The sequence below is a fragment of the Podospora pseudopauciseta genome, chromosome 4 (genome assembly GCF_035222475.1).
Source record: "Podospora pseudopauciseta strain CBS 411.78 chromosome 4, whole genome shotgun sequence".
In the NCBI taxonomy this organism is placed as follows: Eukaryota; Fungi; Ascomycota; class Sordariomycetes; order Sordariales; family Podosporaceae; genus Podospora; species Podospora pseudopauciseta.
Genome location: NC_085894.1, coordinates 1,956,139 through 1,971,430, shown reverse-complemented (window position 1 = coordinate 1,971,430; position 15,292 = coordinate 1,956,139). Strand labels below are relative to the sequence as shown.

The 15,292-nt window shown below is 54.2% G+C and overlaps 7 protein-coding genes across 7 annotated transcripts; 6 read left to right on the top strand and 1 right to left on the bottom strand.

Moving 5' to 3' along the window:
• Positions 1-491: 491 nt before the first annotated feature.
• On the top strand, positions 492-2,084 carry QC763_403310 (uncharacterized protein; the record flags this gene model as incomplete). The annotated part of the gene is made up of 1 exon (XM_062911962.1): positions 492-2,084. The coding sequence occupies one exon, from the start codon at positions 492-494 to the stop codon at positions 2,082-2,084; it is 1,593 nt and encodes a 530-aa protein (XP_062765727.1).
• Positions 2,085-3,483: 1,399 nt separating this feature from the next.
• QC763_403320 (uncharacterized protein) lies at positions 3,484-4,813 on the top strand (the record flags this gene model as incomplete). The annotated part of the gene is made up of 2 exons (XM_062911963.1): positions 3,484-4,557; positions 4,619-4,813. 2 exons carry the CDS (start codon positions 3,484-3,486, stop codon positions 4,811-4,813), a joined length of 1,269 nt encoding a protein of 422 aa, XP_062765726.1.
• Positions 4,814-5,634: 821 nt separating this feature from the next.
• On the top strand, positions 5,635-6,789 carry QC763_403330 (uncharacterized protein; the record flags this gene model as incomplete). The annotated part of the gene is made up of 1 exon (XM_062911964.1): positions 5,635-6,789. The coding sequence occupies one exon, from the start codon at positions 5,635-5,637 to the stop codon at positions 6,787-6,789; it is 1,155 nt and encodes a 384-aa protein (XP_062765725.1).
• A 727-nt stretch (positions 6,790-7,516) lies between these two features.
• On the top strand, positions 7,517-8,179 carry QC763_403340 (uncharacterized protein; the record flags this gene model as incomplete). Its single annotated transcript, XM_062911965.1, has 2 exons — positions 7,517-7,778; positions 7,843-8,179. The coding sequence occupies 2 exons, from the start codon at positions 7,517-7,519 to the stop codon at positions 7,917-7,919; spliced, it is 339 nt and encodes a 112-aa protein (XP_062765724.1). The 3' UTR covers positions 7,920-8,179.
• A 690-nt stretch (positions 8,180-8,869) lies between these two features.
• QC763_403350 (uncharacterized protein) lies at positions 8,870-12,005 on the top strand. Its single transcript, XM_062911966.1, is given in 3 exon segments — positions 8,870-10,281; positions 10,337-11,747; positions 11,756-12,005. Coding segments are annotated over 2 exon segments (1,779 nt in total). The 5' UTR covers positions 8,870-9,348; the 3' UTR covers positions 11,183-11,747; positions 11,756-12,005.
• A 221-nt stretch (positions 12,006-12,226) lies between these two features.
• Positions 12,227-13,942, bottom strand: QC763_403360 (uncharacterized protein). The gene is made up of 3 exons (XM_062911967.1): positions 13,166-13,942; positions 13,015-13,104; positions 12,227-12,959 (listed from the first exon to the last, which is right to left on the bottom strand). The coding sequence occupies exons 1-3, from the start codon at positions 13,478-13,480 to the stop codon at positions 12,465-12,467; spliced, it is 900 nt and encodes a 299-aa protein (XP_062765722.1). The 5' UTR covers positions 13,481-13,942; the 3' UTR covers positions 12,227-12,464.
• Positions 13,930-15,044, top strand: PAM16 (mitochondrial import inner membrane translocase subunit TIM16). Its single transcript, XM_062911968.1, has 2 exons — positions 13,930-14,115; positions 14,174-15,044. Exons 1-2 carry the CDS (start codon positions 14,113-14,115, stop codon positions 14,594-14,596), a joined length of 426 nt encoding a protein of 141 aa, XP_062765721.1. The 5' UTR covers positions 13,930-14,112; the 3' UTR covers positions 14,597-15,044.
• The last annotated feature ends 248 nt before the right edge of the window (positions 15,045-15,292 follow it).

Below are 15,292 nucleotides of genomic sequence, written 5' to 3'. Positions count from 1 at the left end.
CCAACCAAACCCCGGCCTGGCCTCCCACAGCCCGGATCTGGTCCCCCGCATCGATAGGCAGTTGCTGGCCACTCACCGCACCAGAACACTCAGTTGGAGGAGTTGGGGATTGCCGACTTTCATTGCCGTTCACTTAAAGTTTGCGTGCGGCTCCCACCGGATCGTCTTGGAAGCCGTCGAGGCTACCTTGGCTTGTCGTGTAGGGCCCCAAGTTCCCCAGAAATGTCTTGGATCTGTGACATCTCCACCCGTCGGATAGTGTACGGGGCCAACGGGGTCACCGCATCGTGAAGACATCCATCCCCACGGGTGGAAAATCCCACATGGCAAAACGTCATCCACTCCTACCTTGACATGGGCCAGAGACTTTTGGATAAAGAGCAGCTCTTCGTCCCCCCTTCCTGCCGTTCTGTTAGAGGACCTCCTCCCCATCCCCTCTTGCCCACTTCCAACGGACTTGACTCGATCGCCCCCCCCCTCAAACAGCAACCATGGGTGAAAAGAGAGCTATTACCCCCGAGGCCAGCTCGTCTTCGGACGAGAAGGCCGTCGCCCACCACGCCGAGGGTCACGGAGAGAACCACGCCGCTGCCACAGACGAGTATGTTTTCACATTGCATTGCACCATGGATAGAACCAGCACCGTGCTAACCCAGCGTGACAGATATGGCAACGCCCTCATTCACATCGATCCTGAGGCTGAGCGCAGACTTCGGTGGAAGTTGGATCTCATGATCGTTCCCACTGTTGCCTTGCTCTACCTGTTCTGCTTCATTGACAGAGCAAACATCGGCAACGCCAGGATTGCTGGTCTCGAGAAGGATCTCAATCTTACCGGCTACGACTACAACGGTCTCCTCTCCGTCTTCTACATCTCCTACATTGTTTTCGAGATCCCATCCAACATCGGCTGCAAGTACTTTGGCCCCGGCTGGTTCATCCCCACCATCTCCCTCGGCTTCGGTGGTCTTTCCATCGCCATGGCTTTCGTCAACAACTTCGCCCAGGCCGCCGCTGTTCGCTTCCTCCTCGGTGCTTTCGAGGCTGGTATGCTTCCCGGCATCGCCTACTATCTCTCGAGATGGTACCGCCGTTCCGAGCTCACCTTCCGTCTCGGTCTCTACATCGTCATGGCTCCCATGGCCGGTGCCTTCGGTGGTCTCCTCGCCTCCGGCATCCTCCAGCTTGAGAGCTTTGGCAGCCTGACCTCTTGGCGCATGATTTTCGCCATTGAGGGCGTCATCACCTGCGTTCTTGCTCTCATTTCCTACATCACCCTCACTGACCGTCCCGAGACGGCTCGCTGGCTCACCCAGGCGGAGAAGGACCTTGCCATTCTCCGCATCAAGTCTGAGCGCGTCGGCACCACCGAGGTCCTCGACAAGATGGACGTCAAGAAGCTCATGCGCGGCATCCTCAACCCTGTGACGCTCAGCACCTCGTTCATTTTCCTGCTCAACAACATCACCGTCCAGGGCGTCAGCTTCTTCGCCCCCACCATCGTCCGCTCCATCTACCCCGGCAAGTCCACCGTCATGACCCAGCTCCTGACTGTGCCCCCGTATGTCGTCGGTGGATTCTTCACTCTCCTTCTGCCCGCCATCAGCTGGAAGATGGACCGTCGCCAGATCATCATCATGTCTTGCACACCCCTCGTCATTGTCGGCTTCATCATCTTCCTTGCCACCACCAACACCGAGGCCCGCTATGCCGCCATCTTTTTGCTCTCGTCGTCCATCTTTGCGCTTGGCCCCATGACCAACTCGCAGGTCAGCGCCAACGTTGTTTCGGACACGGCTCGCAGCAGCGCCATCGGCATGAACGTCATGTGCGGAAACATTGGTGGGTTGGTGAGCACTTGGTCTTTTCTGCCTACTGATGGGCCGAACTATCCTATCGGTAACGGCCTGAACCTGGCGGCCATTTCGACCATCTTGATTGTTGCTACTGCGATGCTGTTCTGGATGAAGAAGGATAATAAGAGGAGGGAGGCGTTGAGCGTGGAGGAGGAGCTGGCGGGGATGAGCAGGGAGGAGGTGCAGGATTTGGATTGGAAGCACCCTGCTTTCCGGTGGAAGCCTTAGATGGTTTCTTTCAACCTGGATGGGGAATGGGATTGTGTAGTTTGTCATAAGTTACTTGGAAAGTTTTTTTTTTTTTTTTTTTTTTTTTTTGGAATTTGGTTTTTAATGATGTGGTTTTTTTTTTTTTTTGGTTTTTTGTGTATCATGGAATGGACATGGATCATGATGATGTATAGATGATACCCCCTGCTGCTTGCTATTGAAGAGCGCTGTTTGGGATGTAGCGGGTGAAATATTTATTTGAATGTTTAAAGAAATACTCTTCTCTCGTTTCTTTGTGACCTGTTGGTCCATTATTAGATTGGTTGTCATTATCACCCGGTCAAGTTCCCCTGCTAAGACCTCCTCTCCTACACCTTTGTGAGCACGACGTAAATTAAGTGCCCTCGGGGCGAGCACTTGGGGCCTTTTGGTCAGATATCTTTAAGCGTGTCATGTGTGTGTAACGGCTTGGTTTGCTGATGTCCTCCATCAGCAGTGCTCAAGAACCCAGATGGTTTTGGTCGAGGAAGTTCGTCTGATGCTTGGGCTAGGGTGTTGTCCCTATCATGCGATACAACGCTGGGATGCACCCTCCCCAAGACTTTCTTTTATGCCGCTATACCCGCCAATGCCTGCTGTTGGTGGAGTGGTACTCGTCTTACCAAATGTTCTCCGGACGGGAGGACGGGGAGGGACAGGCAAACACGGGCGGTTTTCAACTCCCATTTTACTTTGTTGATGTTTTTTCTTCAGCCATGCCTCGTCGGTTGTCAATTGTGTTCATCGTGATGTTCGCTCTGCGCGATTGAGTTCACATGGTAGGTAGGGTGTTGACACTGCTGTTGTTTTGTCGATATCTTTTGACAACGGACAGACAAACAGACAGTGGGCAATTCCCCGCACCTCACCGGACGCCGGTCCGCAGACAGCCCCCCCATCCGCGAAGATGGTTCTTGATCGGCGAATGCGCCGGCTCCTGCTTGTCACTGTCGTGTTTTTCTTCTTTTTCTTCTTGTTGAAGCCGCCGTCTGTGCGACGATCGTTTTACAGGCCTGTTCCCGTCGACTTACCACCACCACCAGCACCACCATCACCACCATCACCACCATCACCACCACACTCCCAAACCTCACCACATCCTTCCCACCAAGACCCCCCTTCCCGATCACCCGCCAAACCCGTCAAAGAACCATTACGTCCCCTCCATCCAGTCCAATTCTTTTTTCCACCAGGCTACCGCCCAAATAACATCTCTCTCTCCCGCCGCGCCGCCGTCAAGTCCGCCTTCCTAAAGTCATGGACGGCTTACAAACTCCATGCTTATCCCTCAGACGAACTCGCTCCTGTGTCAGGGAGAGGAAAAACGACCTTGGGCTGGGCGGGGACGTTGGTTGATAGTTTGGATGTGTTGTGGGTCATGGATTTGAGGGAGGAGTTTTATGATGTTGTGGAGGAGGTTTGCAAGATTGATTTCGCGGGGGGGAAGGGGGGGGTGGATATGGGGAGGTATCTGGGGGGGTTGGTTGCTGGGTATGATTTGTCGGGGGAGTGGGGGTTGTTGGAGAGGGCGGGGGAGTTGGGGGGGTTGTTGATGGAAAAGGGGAAGGGGCGAGAGGGAACGAGGACGGGGGCTTGGTTGGAGTTTACACGGTTGGGACAGCTGATCGGTGATAAAAAGTATTGTGATACTGTGAGTGGGGAGGTGGATGTTTTGGAGGAGGGGCAGGAGAGGACGAAGTTGAGGGGGTTGTGGCCTGTGAAAGGGACTGAAGGCGATGAGGTTTTTGGCCTGGGGAAGGGGGCGGAGGGCGTTTATGGCAATCTACTCAAGACGGCGGCTTTGCTCGGAAGGGGGAGAGAGGGGAGGTTAGAGAGGATGTGGAAAGAAGCCATGGGGGTGGCGGAGGATTGGTTGCTCTTCCGGCCCATGCTCGCGGAGGAGGATAGGGATGAGATAGGGGATAGGAGGGATGTACTGTTGGTTGGTGAGGCGAGGATGAACGGGGATGAAGTAGAAACGGCGCCAAAGGTTCAGCATTTGGGTTGCTATGCGGGGGGGATGTTTGGGCTGGGAGGGAAGCTGTTTGGGAACGAGGAATATGTCAGGATTGGGGAGCAGCTCACTCGGGGTTGTGCGTGGGCTTACGGGGCGTTTCCCACGGGTTTGATGCCAGAGGTGCTCGAGGCGGTTCCTTGCGAGGGCGACTGGAGGGACGGGCCGTGCAAGTTTGATGAGGACAAGTGGCGGAAAGAGGGCAGCAGGAAGCTGAGGAAGCCGTTCAAGTCGGTGAAGGACCCAAAGTACCTACTCAGACCGGAGGCTATCGAGAGCTTGTTCGTCATGTTCAGAATTACGGGAAACAAGGAGTACCAAGAGCTGGCATGGGAGATGTTCCAGAGCGTAGTCGGGGCTACCGAGACGGAGCTGGCGTTTTCTGCCATCAGCGATGTCACTGTTCATGGCCTACTGAAGAAGCTGGATTCGATGGAGGTAAGCGCCACTCAATCTCAAGGCTTGCCACTGATTACTGACATATCCTGATCATGTTCAGAGCTTCTGGCTAGCCGAAACACTCAAGTACTACTACCTCATCTTCTCACCACCAGACCTCATCAGCCTGGACGAATGGGTCCTCAGCCCAGGAGCACATCCCTTCCGCCGAGACAGCAGTGGGTTCATCACCCGAGGCTTCGACGAACCCCCACGCCCAAAAAAGAAGAAGAAAAAGAAGCCAGGGGTACCATGAATACCAACGTGGTCTACAGGGAGCTATTACAACAATAAATCTTCAGGATCCACGGGCAGGCCCGTCGACATGGATGGGTTGAGATATTTGCCGGGAGTGGACCTGAGTTCTTTTTTCACGGGAAGCCCAGCAGGAAGGGTGTCCCTGGATACACGGAGGACGTCCATTACGGAGGGTTCGGGTCCGGCTTACCTTGGCTGTGCCATATAGCCGGACGTGAGGAAGTTGCTGGACGGCCTCTCTCACTGCGTCCAATACTAGGTACATGATTCGAGTGTTGGAAAACCCGAAAGACTGGCAACGGAGATGATGACAGACGCGTGGAACAAATTTCCAATGACAAAAACACAATGAGAAGGCGCATTTACGGAGTTTCGTTGGGAGTTCAAATGGCTTGCGGGTCTGAGAATGAATCTTGGAAGAGGAGAGGATTGGGCTTGGCTCAAAGCTCCGGATACCCTTGGGTTTGTGGTTTCTTTTTGGCACTGGATGACCTAGGCGCTTGGGCGGGATAGGCAATGTACGGTAGTTGTACGGGTAGACCAAGATGGCAGATGGTGGTCAAGAACACTGCCAATCAGAGATAAAGAGTTTCTTATTCCTGCTTCACCGGCAGTCTCCAAGGCTGGTTGGTTGAAGAGGTCCCGTCGAGAACATGCGAACGAGACATACCATTGTCTACCCTAACCCTGGGCCAATCAAGTCTCTGCGATGGCTGAAAATTCCACTTTGAGCTCGACGCTGCTCTAGCACTGCAGTTCACTTCACCACTCACACCTCACCCCGTCTCACACACGAACTCACACAGAAACTTTCTCACTATGCATTACATAAAACTACTGCGACCACCAGTGGTCGAGTTCGTCAGATCAGAACGATGCCTCCGATTAGTACTCGCCATCACCACCGATCTCGGGGACTCGTTCTTCTCACCCAAAGACCCAGTTGAGCTCCTTGTGGTCGGCGCTTACACGACGACAAAAGATGGAAAAGAGCAACTGGTACCAGTTATCCTCACACAACGAAATACGCCAAAATGGAAGGCTGGGATGAGAGTTCTCAAACTGGATCTTCCATTGCCTCCACACCCCATCAAAACGATCCAGATCCGGCCGGCAGACCGTCAACTTACAGCTCTTGGAACGACAGACATCTACCCACCAACGGGCCAGGGACTCATCCTAGCGGCATTCTCTGATGTCTCGCTGGACAGGAACACAGCAGTACCTCCTGTGTGCTTTCGGAGTTTGAGGCTGCCAACAGCCGATAACCAGACGCTCCAAGTGGAGGAGGATATGGGGGATAGCATAGCCCGGCACATCTGGGACTCTGGGATTGCCACTGTGTCTCTCCTGGCCGACATGTTTCTGAGCACCAGCCCGAAGGGAAACCCAATGCCCGCCTTGAAGCAGCTCTTTCAACAAGATCGGGACAGGCCACTGAACATCCTGGAAGTTGGCTGCGGCATCGGGACACTAGGCATAGGGGTGGCCCGGCTGCTTGCTTTGAAGAAGGCTCCCAGACAGATGACAACTCGTATCCTCATGACTGATCTCCCCGAGGCTGAAGAACGAGCCAGAGCGAATATCGCCCGGCAAGCGGAAGCTCTCAGCCAAGCACCAGCACCCTCGCTAGACTTTGAGAGCCTCGACTGGATAGACGGGCAGAATGGCGTGTTTGGAGCGCAGGTCCAGGATAATACCTGGGATTTGATTGTCGTGAGTGACTGCACCTACAACACGGATACTCTGTCACCGTTGGTGCAGACGCTTTCGGCTCTTCATGGCCATTCCGGCGAGCAGTCGGTCAGGCCAAAGGTCTTTTTGTCGACAAAGTCAAGACACTCGTCCGAGAGAGAGTTCTGGGATCTGATGGCTGCTGATGGGTGGAGTATTGAGGAGGAGGCTACACTGCCGCTTCCTCATATTGATGGGGGTGGGAATCCTGTTGAGTTGTATCTCTTTGAGAAGAAATGAAGAGATGTTGAGTCTTCTGTCCTCGCGGTTGTATCCTGCCAGTCCAAGCCCATCATGTCACAAAGGGCAGCACCCCGATGACTTCAATAAGGCAGATGTAAGTCCGACCACAGCTTTGCGGTACCTGCATCAACCGTTCTGGTGGATGATCCCATATGTGACCACACTGACCAAGAACATCGTGACATCCCAACTCAACAAACAATGGACCTCCCAGTCACCAAAATACTTGTCGCCTGACAAATCTCCAGATCTTCCCCCCGAGTCATCCCATCTTGTAGTACACCTTTCCACCAATGGCATCATCTCAAAATAGAATATCGAAGCGGATCTTCAAGATGGACAGTTCTCGACCCATCTCGACCGTTGGAAAGCCGTTGCAGGTTGCCCAGCGATGTGAAATACCTCTTCTCTGATTGGTCAACAGGAGGTGTAAGCAGCCAATCAGCCTCCGTCAATGACCCAATCAGGTGGTTCCTGACCAAGCCTCGCCCCGCAGGTCTCAGCTTGCGGGACAGCCTTACGGACCAACTGCCAGTTGATGTCAGGTCGGCAGTTGGATACTGAACTTGTATAAGAGAGGCGGTTTCCTTTGATCGTCTTCCATTCAATATCACACATCACACAATTAACAATCGGCAACTTATTTGAACTATAGTTCTCACCAACCAAGTACTCTTCTCTCAACAACAACCACCATCACCACACTGCTCAAACCACCACAAAAATGACCGCCCCAACCACCTGCTGCCGCTCCTCCAACAACAACGCCTCCTCGGCGGAGTGCGTCTGCGCCAAGCAAGCGACCTGCTCCTGCGGGAAGCAATCCGCCCTCCACTGCTCCTGCTCCGCCGCCGCGACGGAGAACACGGTCGCCGGACCGAGATGCAGCTGCCGTGCTAGACCCGCGGGCCAGTGCACCTGCGAGCGTGCCGCTTCGGAGAATGTGACGCCTGAGAAGGCTTGTGCTTGTGGTTCAAGACCTGCTGGTAAGTTTTGGATGAGAGAGAGAGAGAGATGGGGAAAATGGATTGTGGCTAATGAGAGGAATAGATGCTTGCACTTGTGAGAAGGCTGCTGATGGGGGGTTCAACCCGGAGAATGAGATTGATTTTACTACCAAGAAATAAGTTTACTGAACTTGTCTCTATGGGAAAGTCTTTCTGGGTTGGGGTCTGAGGAACAGCATTGCATGGCGTTTGGGGGTTTGTTATGGGAATTTGACATGACCGGGACAACATCTCGACAGAGGCCGGGACGGACAGGACGGAAGGGGCATGGAAGGATTATGAAGACCTGGTTGTCTGAACTGGGCCATCAAACTGGGTGGGGGTAAAAAGAGAAATAGGGATATGATAATAAAAAATGTTTATCGACGATTCGACTTTGACAGGAATCGTGGACCTTTGCTCGGATGTGTTGAGTGTGGGGAAACTGGTGGCTGTCTTTGAAGACAGGTCCTGTTGCTGACCAGTTAGGCGTTATCAAGAGCCTTCGCAACTGTCCTTGACAGTATCAGGTTTCAGAGTCTTTGTCGAACTCCCCAATTCTTGATTTGATGCTCACAGCTGCCAACTTGGTCCCTTCTGCAAAGCAAGAACACATGGGTTTACAGAGAGGGGTAGTAGGGGTGTTTGTTGGGCCATTGATAAGAAAATCATGATGCTATCGAGAGAAAGAAATCGAGTGGCGGGTGAGTTCTGCAATGCAGGCCATCAGATCGGGAACAGTGTTTGCAACGTGTCAGCTCCAGCGGCGCACCGGGCAGCGTGATGCCAGCCTTCAAGGTGCTGATGCATAGCGCCGTATTGCTATCAGACCTGGTGATATCTTGGAGTTGATCATCAGACGAGGGGGCTCCTCTCCTCACCCTGGCAACTGATGTCGTCGCGAACTGGCGCGCAAAGGAAATCACCAAAGCAAGGGAAGCTCGCCTCTGACCGCCCGGCAGAATCTCCCCAAAGCTCTTCAGGGGGCCGGCGCCACTGTTGCATTGGCTGACAGGGGTTCAATAAGAATTCTCACGGAGCACGTCCCTTATGAGCTCATCGAATTGGAAAGGTCGAGCTGCTGGCAGAGTCAACAAAAGCGACGACAGCAGCAAGGGAAATAAAAGTGCCAATTGTATTAATGGCATTGTTGGCAAGATTACAATTGATCTCGATGGGGCAGTAGAGTAGGCAAACACGATCAATAAGGGCACAATTGAAGAATAATAGGGCGCACCATATTGCGGACCCCATTGTGGAAGACCAACCCCCTGCAAAAACAAGAAAAATAGCGGGAACCCATCCAACCCGAGCCCAAAAAAGTCGTGCGCGCGCCGGCCCAAAATTCCTCCCTCGAACCCTTAACCCTCTCACACCTCGACACCCCGTTCCATCGACTGTCAACAAAGACACCAATAAAAAGGTCGCGACTCTACCACGATCTTGTCCCCGTTGAGCCTCACAAGCACCATCTTTGCCCTCTCCACGTCTTTCTCACAGCCCTCTTGACCTCTCCCTCACAAAGCGCCTACTCAGGACATCACGGACCATCGCGTCAACAACACGAGCCATGCCTCCCAAAAGAGCTGCCGCGACAGCCGCGAGCGCTGCGACCAAAAAGACGGCTGTCGCTACCACCACCACCAAGAAGACCACTGCCACGACGGCTACTAAGAAGACTACTATTGCTGCGGCGACCAAGAAGACTGTCGCTACCACCAAGAAGGCTGCTGCCGCGCCCAAGAAGGCCGCCGCTGCTCCCAAGAAGGCCGCGCCCAAGAAGGCCGCGCCCAAGAAGAAGACTGTCGCTGAGGTTGCCCCCGAGTCTGATAAGGAAAACACGGAGGAGCCTGAGAAGAAGGTCGTTACCACCAAGAGAAAACGCACCCGGGATGACGAGGAGCAAGCCCCAGTCGCGTCAAGTTCCGAGGACGAGAGTGCCCAAGAGCCTGTCGACGCGCAGGCGCAACCGGCCAAGAAGAGGAAGGTCGCCGCTCCTAAAGCCCCCGCTGCGAAGCGCCCTGCCCGCGTCCTGAAGGCCATCAACGAGAAGCCCAAGCGTGTTCTCGACATGTTTGTGTTTGGCGAGGGCACCGCTGGCGAGCTCGGTCTTGGCAGTGTTAAGGTGGACGGCAAGAAGCCCATCGATGTCAAGCGTCCCCGCCTGAACCCCAATGTCTCCAATGTTGTTCAGATTGCTTGCGGTGGCATGCACGTTGCTGCTCTTACCAAGGACAACAAGATCTTCACCTGGGGTGTCAACGATCAGGGCGCTCTCGGACGCGACACCACGTGGGATGGTGGGCTCAGAGATGTTGAGGATGAGGACGATGACAGTGATGACGAGGACGACACTGGCATGAACCCCAAGGAGAGCACTCCTGCCGAGATTGACACGAGCGGCCTCCCCGAGGGTATTGAGTGGGTTCAGGTTGTTGCCAGCGACAGCGCGACTTTTGCTCTCACCACCACTGGCCAGGTCTATGGATGGGGTACATTCAGGGTAAGACAAAACAACTCTCTGTACGACGCGATCTTGTTCTAACATTTGCCTCCAGAGCAACGAGGGTGTACTGGGCTTCAGTCGTAGTGTTGGCATTCAGAGGACCCCAGCCCACGTCCCCGAGCTGTCCAAGATCAAGCAGCTTGCTGCCGGTCTCAACCACATCCTCGCCCTCGACGAGAAGAATAAGATTTACGCCTGGGGCGCCGGCCAACAAGCCCAGCTTGCTCGCCGTCTCCTCGAGCGCGACGACACCGCTGCCCTCTACCCTGCCGGCGTTGGTTCTCTCCCCGGCCGCGCCAAGGCCGTCAAGCTTGCCTGCGGTTCTTACCACTGCTTCGTCATTGACACCAAGGGCCGTGTCATCAGCTGGGGTCTCAACAACTACGCCGAGTGCGGCCACGAGGACTCTGTCGGCGTCGACGGCGGCTACGTCATGCGCCCCCAGATTGTCGAGTCGCTCAGCGGTTACGAGATTGCCGACATTGCCGGCGGTGAGCACCACTCTTTGGCATGCACCACCGATGGCAAGCTCCTCACCTGGGGCCGGATTGATGGCCACCAGGTCGGTCAGCCAACCGGTTCGTTCACCGAGGACAATACTATTTATGACGACCGCCAGAAGCCAAGAATCCTCGTCGTCCCTACCGAGATCCCCGAGGTCAAGGATGTTGTCCAGGTCGCCGCTGGCACCGACCACAGCTTTGCTGTCACCAAGGATGGCAAGGTTTACAGCTGGGGTTTCTCGGCCAACTACCAGACTGGCCAGGGGACTACGGATGATATTGAGTCGCCAACACTTATTGACAACACCGCCATCAGGGACAGGAAGATCGTCTTTGCTGGTGCGGGCGGGCAGTACGGTATTGTTGCTGCCGAGAAGGAGGAGGCTCAGAATTAGGAGGCTTCTGATGAGGATGAGGAGACTGCCCCTGAGGATGAGGGTGTTAGTCCTCCTCTTCCTGAAGATGAGGGTGCTACTGCTTCTGATGAAGAAGCTGAAGGGGGTTGCTGCTGATGGGAGTCCTTCTGATGATGACGATGAGGGGCAGTGTTTCTTCTGGAGGGTCAGGATCAAGAAAGAGGAAGAGAGACAGCGACTCGGAGGATGAGGAGGATAGTGCCCGTCCACCGACCGCGAAAGAAAAGAGCGAGGGATGTGCTGCGCTCGTAGGACGATTCGGAGGATGAGGTTGCGAGGGATGAATTGACGAACTGAGGAGACTACCGTGAGCTAGGAAGAGGTTGAGAATTCTCGAGATTTGTGGACGAGATTTGAAGGGGCATGTCGTCTTTGTTGTCTGTAACGGTCCAATGGATTATCACGGCCTGTTGTGTGGTCAGCGAGGAGAAGAAGGGGGGAGGGGGTTGTTTGATCAATATATTAGGGGTGTTTTTTTCTTTCCTCGGGCTGGGTTTCCATCACGGCACGGGGGATTCTTCATGCATGGTGTTTTCGGTTGGCGGTGGGGAGGGGGGGAGGGGGCAAATGGTTTTTTTCACATGGGTCGGGCTCGTTGTATTTGACGTTTTCACTTTTTGCCGCTCTCGGGTCTCGTGCTACAAAGCATAGAATATAATGGTGGAACAAGAAAAGGTTGTGGGGGGGTCGTGGCAGGATAAATACCACACAGACTTGCGGACTGGACATGAAAGCATTTGCATTAGCGGAATCAAATCAAAAGAGAGAGCCTGAATAAAATTTTCAAAAGCGGGAACATGTTTTTATAATATATATGTTCTGTTTTTCACACTGGTGTTTGGTTTGGGAGGTACTCTGATTGAAGGGATTCAGATAACAGGTGATGGGGCGCGTTGTGTTGCTTCTGTAGATGGCGAAAGGACTTGGGATGACGAATGAAGATCTAACCAATATGCAAACCCATGACCTCTTGACCATAGTTCAACGTGATCGAAAGCAGCACAACTAGCAGCTGGAAGTGTCAACTTGGCCATTATTCTACCATCAACACACGCTCTCATCCCATCTGATATTCAATATCATCTGTCATTATACTAGTACACCAAAATAACCCCCTCCCCCCAACTCCATCACACCGCCCCCATTTTTGGCAATAATCATAATAATGTCAACATAATCACCACGCTATATTCCTTCCCACTCCCCAGCCTCTTCCCCATCTCACAAAATTCAACCCTGTATCCTACCCTGTCTTCCCTTCCTACGCCTTCCCTGCCTTCCCCCCCCTGCTACTAAAAACGCCCATGATCCCAAACCCGACATAAAACAACGCCAACGGATACGCCACCAAAAACCTCTGCCTGTTCATCCCCCCCACCGAGCAAAAGATTCCACTGGCGGCATAACTGCTCCATAACACCGCCAAGGTGGTCAAGAAAATCCCGAAGGGTGTCGCCATGGGCATGACGATTCCGACTAGGGAGGTGGCTACCAGTGGGAGGAGACAATACCCCAGTACCGAGGCGGATCGGGCAAACGTCAATGTGGTCGTGGCACCGGATTGGGACTGGGAGTGGTGGTGGACGGGCGCGCCGGGGTAGGATGATTGACCGGGGGCGGAGGGAACGGCGGTGGAGGGGTCGACGGGGGGTGCCATAAGGGAGAGGATTGTGTGGAGGGATACTGAGCCGAGGACGGCGAGGCCGTAGATGAAGCCGAAGTGGACGGAGCCGGAGAGCATGAGGAAGGTTCCGAACTGGGAGAAACAGGTTAGAAAAGGATGGGGGGGGTGAAAGGGAGGGGGGACGAACAAGGAAGAAGAAGAGGACGGGACCGGCGAGGTCGGAGTCGTCCATTAGGTGTTGGTCTACGCGGGAGAAGGGGTTTAGGACGGCGAAGGTCTGGGGAGTAAATATGTTAGTTTGATCATGCTTGAGAGATGGTGAGTTGTGGGTTGCTGACCTTGCGCTGGATCTTTGTGAATGATACCCCCAACTCCTCCAATAAGGGCGGCTCCCCGTCGTACCCCTCTGTTGAAAAGGCGGCGAGCCAGCCTGTTCTTAGCCCACCTTGCTCGTCCATGCGGCCTGATACTCCTGGGGCGCCGGCGAAGCCAGAGGTGAAGCTGCTGCCGAAGCCGCCGGAGGAGGGACCGCCATAGCCGTAGGATGCTTGTGATGGGGTCGCGTGGCCAGATACTGGTTGTGCGTAGTTGGACTGGTAGAACTGAAGACCGGGGTTTGGCTGGGCGGGGCCGCCGCCGTAGTAATTTGACATTTTTGGGGGCTTCGAGTGTTCGCGATGTGGTGATCTGGTGTCCCTGTTCGTATGTCGTGTTCAGGGGATCGTTGACGGGGGAGCTGTATGCATGCAAGTTACTCGGTCGTGGAGGACACTCGAGGTTGTCGAGTTGGATGCTGATTGTCGACTCGTTAATCTTTGAAGCTCTCGGTATCGCTCGTGATGTGTCAGTAAAGAGCGTGGTGGTGGACAATTGCGTGGACAATGACCAGGATTGTTAACTGACAAAGTTGCGATGTTGCATCTTTCATATGTCAAGCTCCCTGCGCCAGCACTGGCCAGGCGGCGTCACCAAGCCGCTTGGTGGGACGGGCCAAGCGTGAAGGGTGCCAAGACGGGCTGTTGCCAACTGTTGGCTACAATTTAAACAGCTGTCACAATAGCTTGCCGGCAATCGGCGGCGCGGCATCTCGAAGGCGGACAATTTTTCGAAGCATGGGTTCGGTCATGTTGCTGTCGCTTCTGTGAATTTCCACACCACTACCATCACCACCACCACCCACTGCCGCCGACGACCACACAATCTCACCGCCACCTTCCCTCCTCCCTCACTCTCACCCAACACAAGGAAGGCTTGCAAGGTCGCCGACGCCTGCTTGTAGTTCAAAATGGTAAGCATCGGCATACCTTGTTCTCACCACCCTTGCAACTAACCAACACCCCGCCCAGGCCTACCGCCTCATAACCCAAGTCGTCCTCATCGGCACCCGCGTTCTCGGCCGCTCCTTCGCCGAAGCCTACAAGCAAGCCGCCGCCTCCTCGGCCTACCAACGCGCCCAGGCCCAGTCGGGCAATGGCACCGCCGGCCGCGCCAGCCTCAGCAGCGGCATGACCCTCGACGAAGCCTGCAAGATCCTCAACGTCAAGCCACCACAAAAGGGGGAAGCCAATATGGAGGAGGTCATGGAGCGATTCAAGCGCTTGTTTGACAACAACGACCCCAAAAAGGGCGGTTCATTCTACCTGCAGAGCAAGATCCTGCGTGCGAGGGAAAGGATCGAGGCCGAGGTGCGCCCACATATGGAGAAGGCGGAGCAAGAGGCCGAGGTAAAAGAGGGGTGGAATCCAAAGCTGTACAAGGATAAGAAATAAGACGTTTTCTTTCTCCAGGGGGAACGACATATCGAGCGAATGGGTGACAGGTTGGGCCAAGACGACTGACAACGACTGTTCGAAAGACGGTATCGAAAGACGACACTTGCACCACAGCCTGGCCATCTACCGCATTGTACACAACATCTTCACTCGACTTTTGTTTTTTTTTAAAAAAAATGGGGCAGGCAGGCGGGCGTGCATGCGGCGGGCAGGCCAGGCGTTATGAGGGATATTTTTGGGTAGAATTTGGGCGGCGAGGAGCATTTCATCAGCTATGCATTGGGTTAGAACTGACACGGCCCCGCCTTGTGTTTTTAATACTGTACATTATGTAGGTAGCGGGCATGGTGATGAGCTACGAACTGGAGGGGCGCATCTCTGGACGAGGTCTAGGGGAAGGCTTTTTGTGGTGGGGAGGGAAAAGCAAATTCAAATCAGGTTCACAAACTCGGTTCGATTATAATGTGGTTTTATTGCAGAGAATAAGTTTGGGAGTTCTAGAAGCTTGCTGACATCATGCAATAGTCTGGTCGTGTTGGCGTTGGTACCCTACCCGGGACTCGGGACCTTGTCTGATCTTCGTCGATCACGCAGCCGCTCAGCATTACGGCTTGAGAACTATCAGCACAAGGACTTGCAGTTCCCGGCCATAGCAACGGTACTAAACTGTGCCTGACAACAAAGTTAACTTGG

Coding starts and splice junctions, on each gene's coding strand:
- QC763_403360 (XM_062911967.1), bottom strand. CDS start 13,480: ATGTCAAATTACTACGGCGGCGGCCCCGCCCAGCCAAACCCCGGTCTT. Junction 13,105..13,165: donor TCACAAAGATCCAGCGCAAG/GTCAGCAACCCA, acceptor TTTACTCCCCAG/ACCTTCGCCGTCCTAAACCC. Junction 12,960..13,014: donor CCGTCCTCTTCTTCTTCCTT/GTTCGTCCCCCC, acceptor TGTTTCTCCCAG/TTCGGAACCTTCCTCATGCT.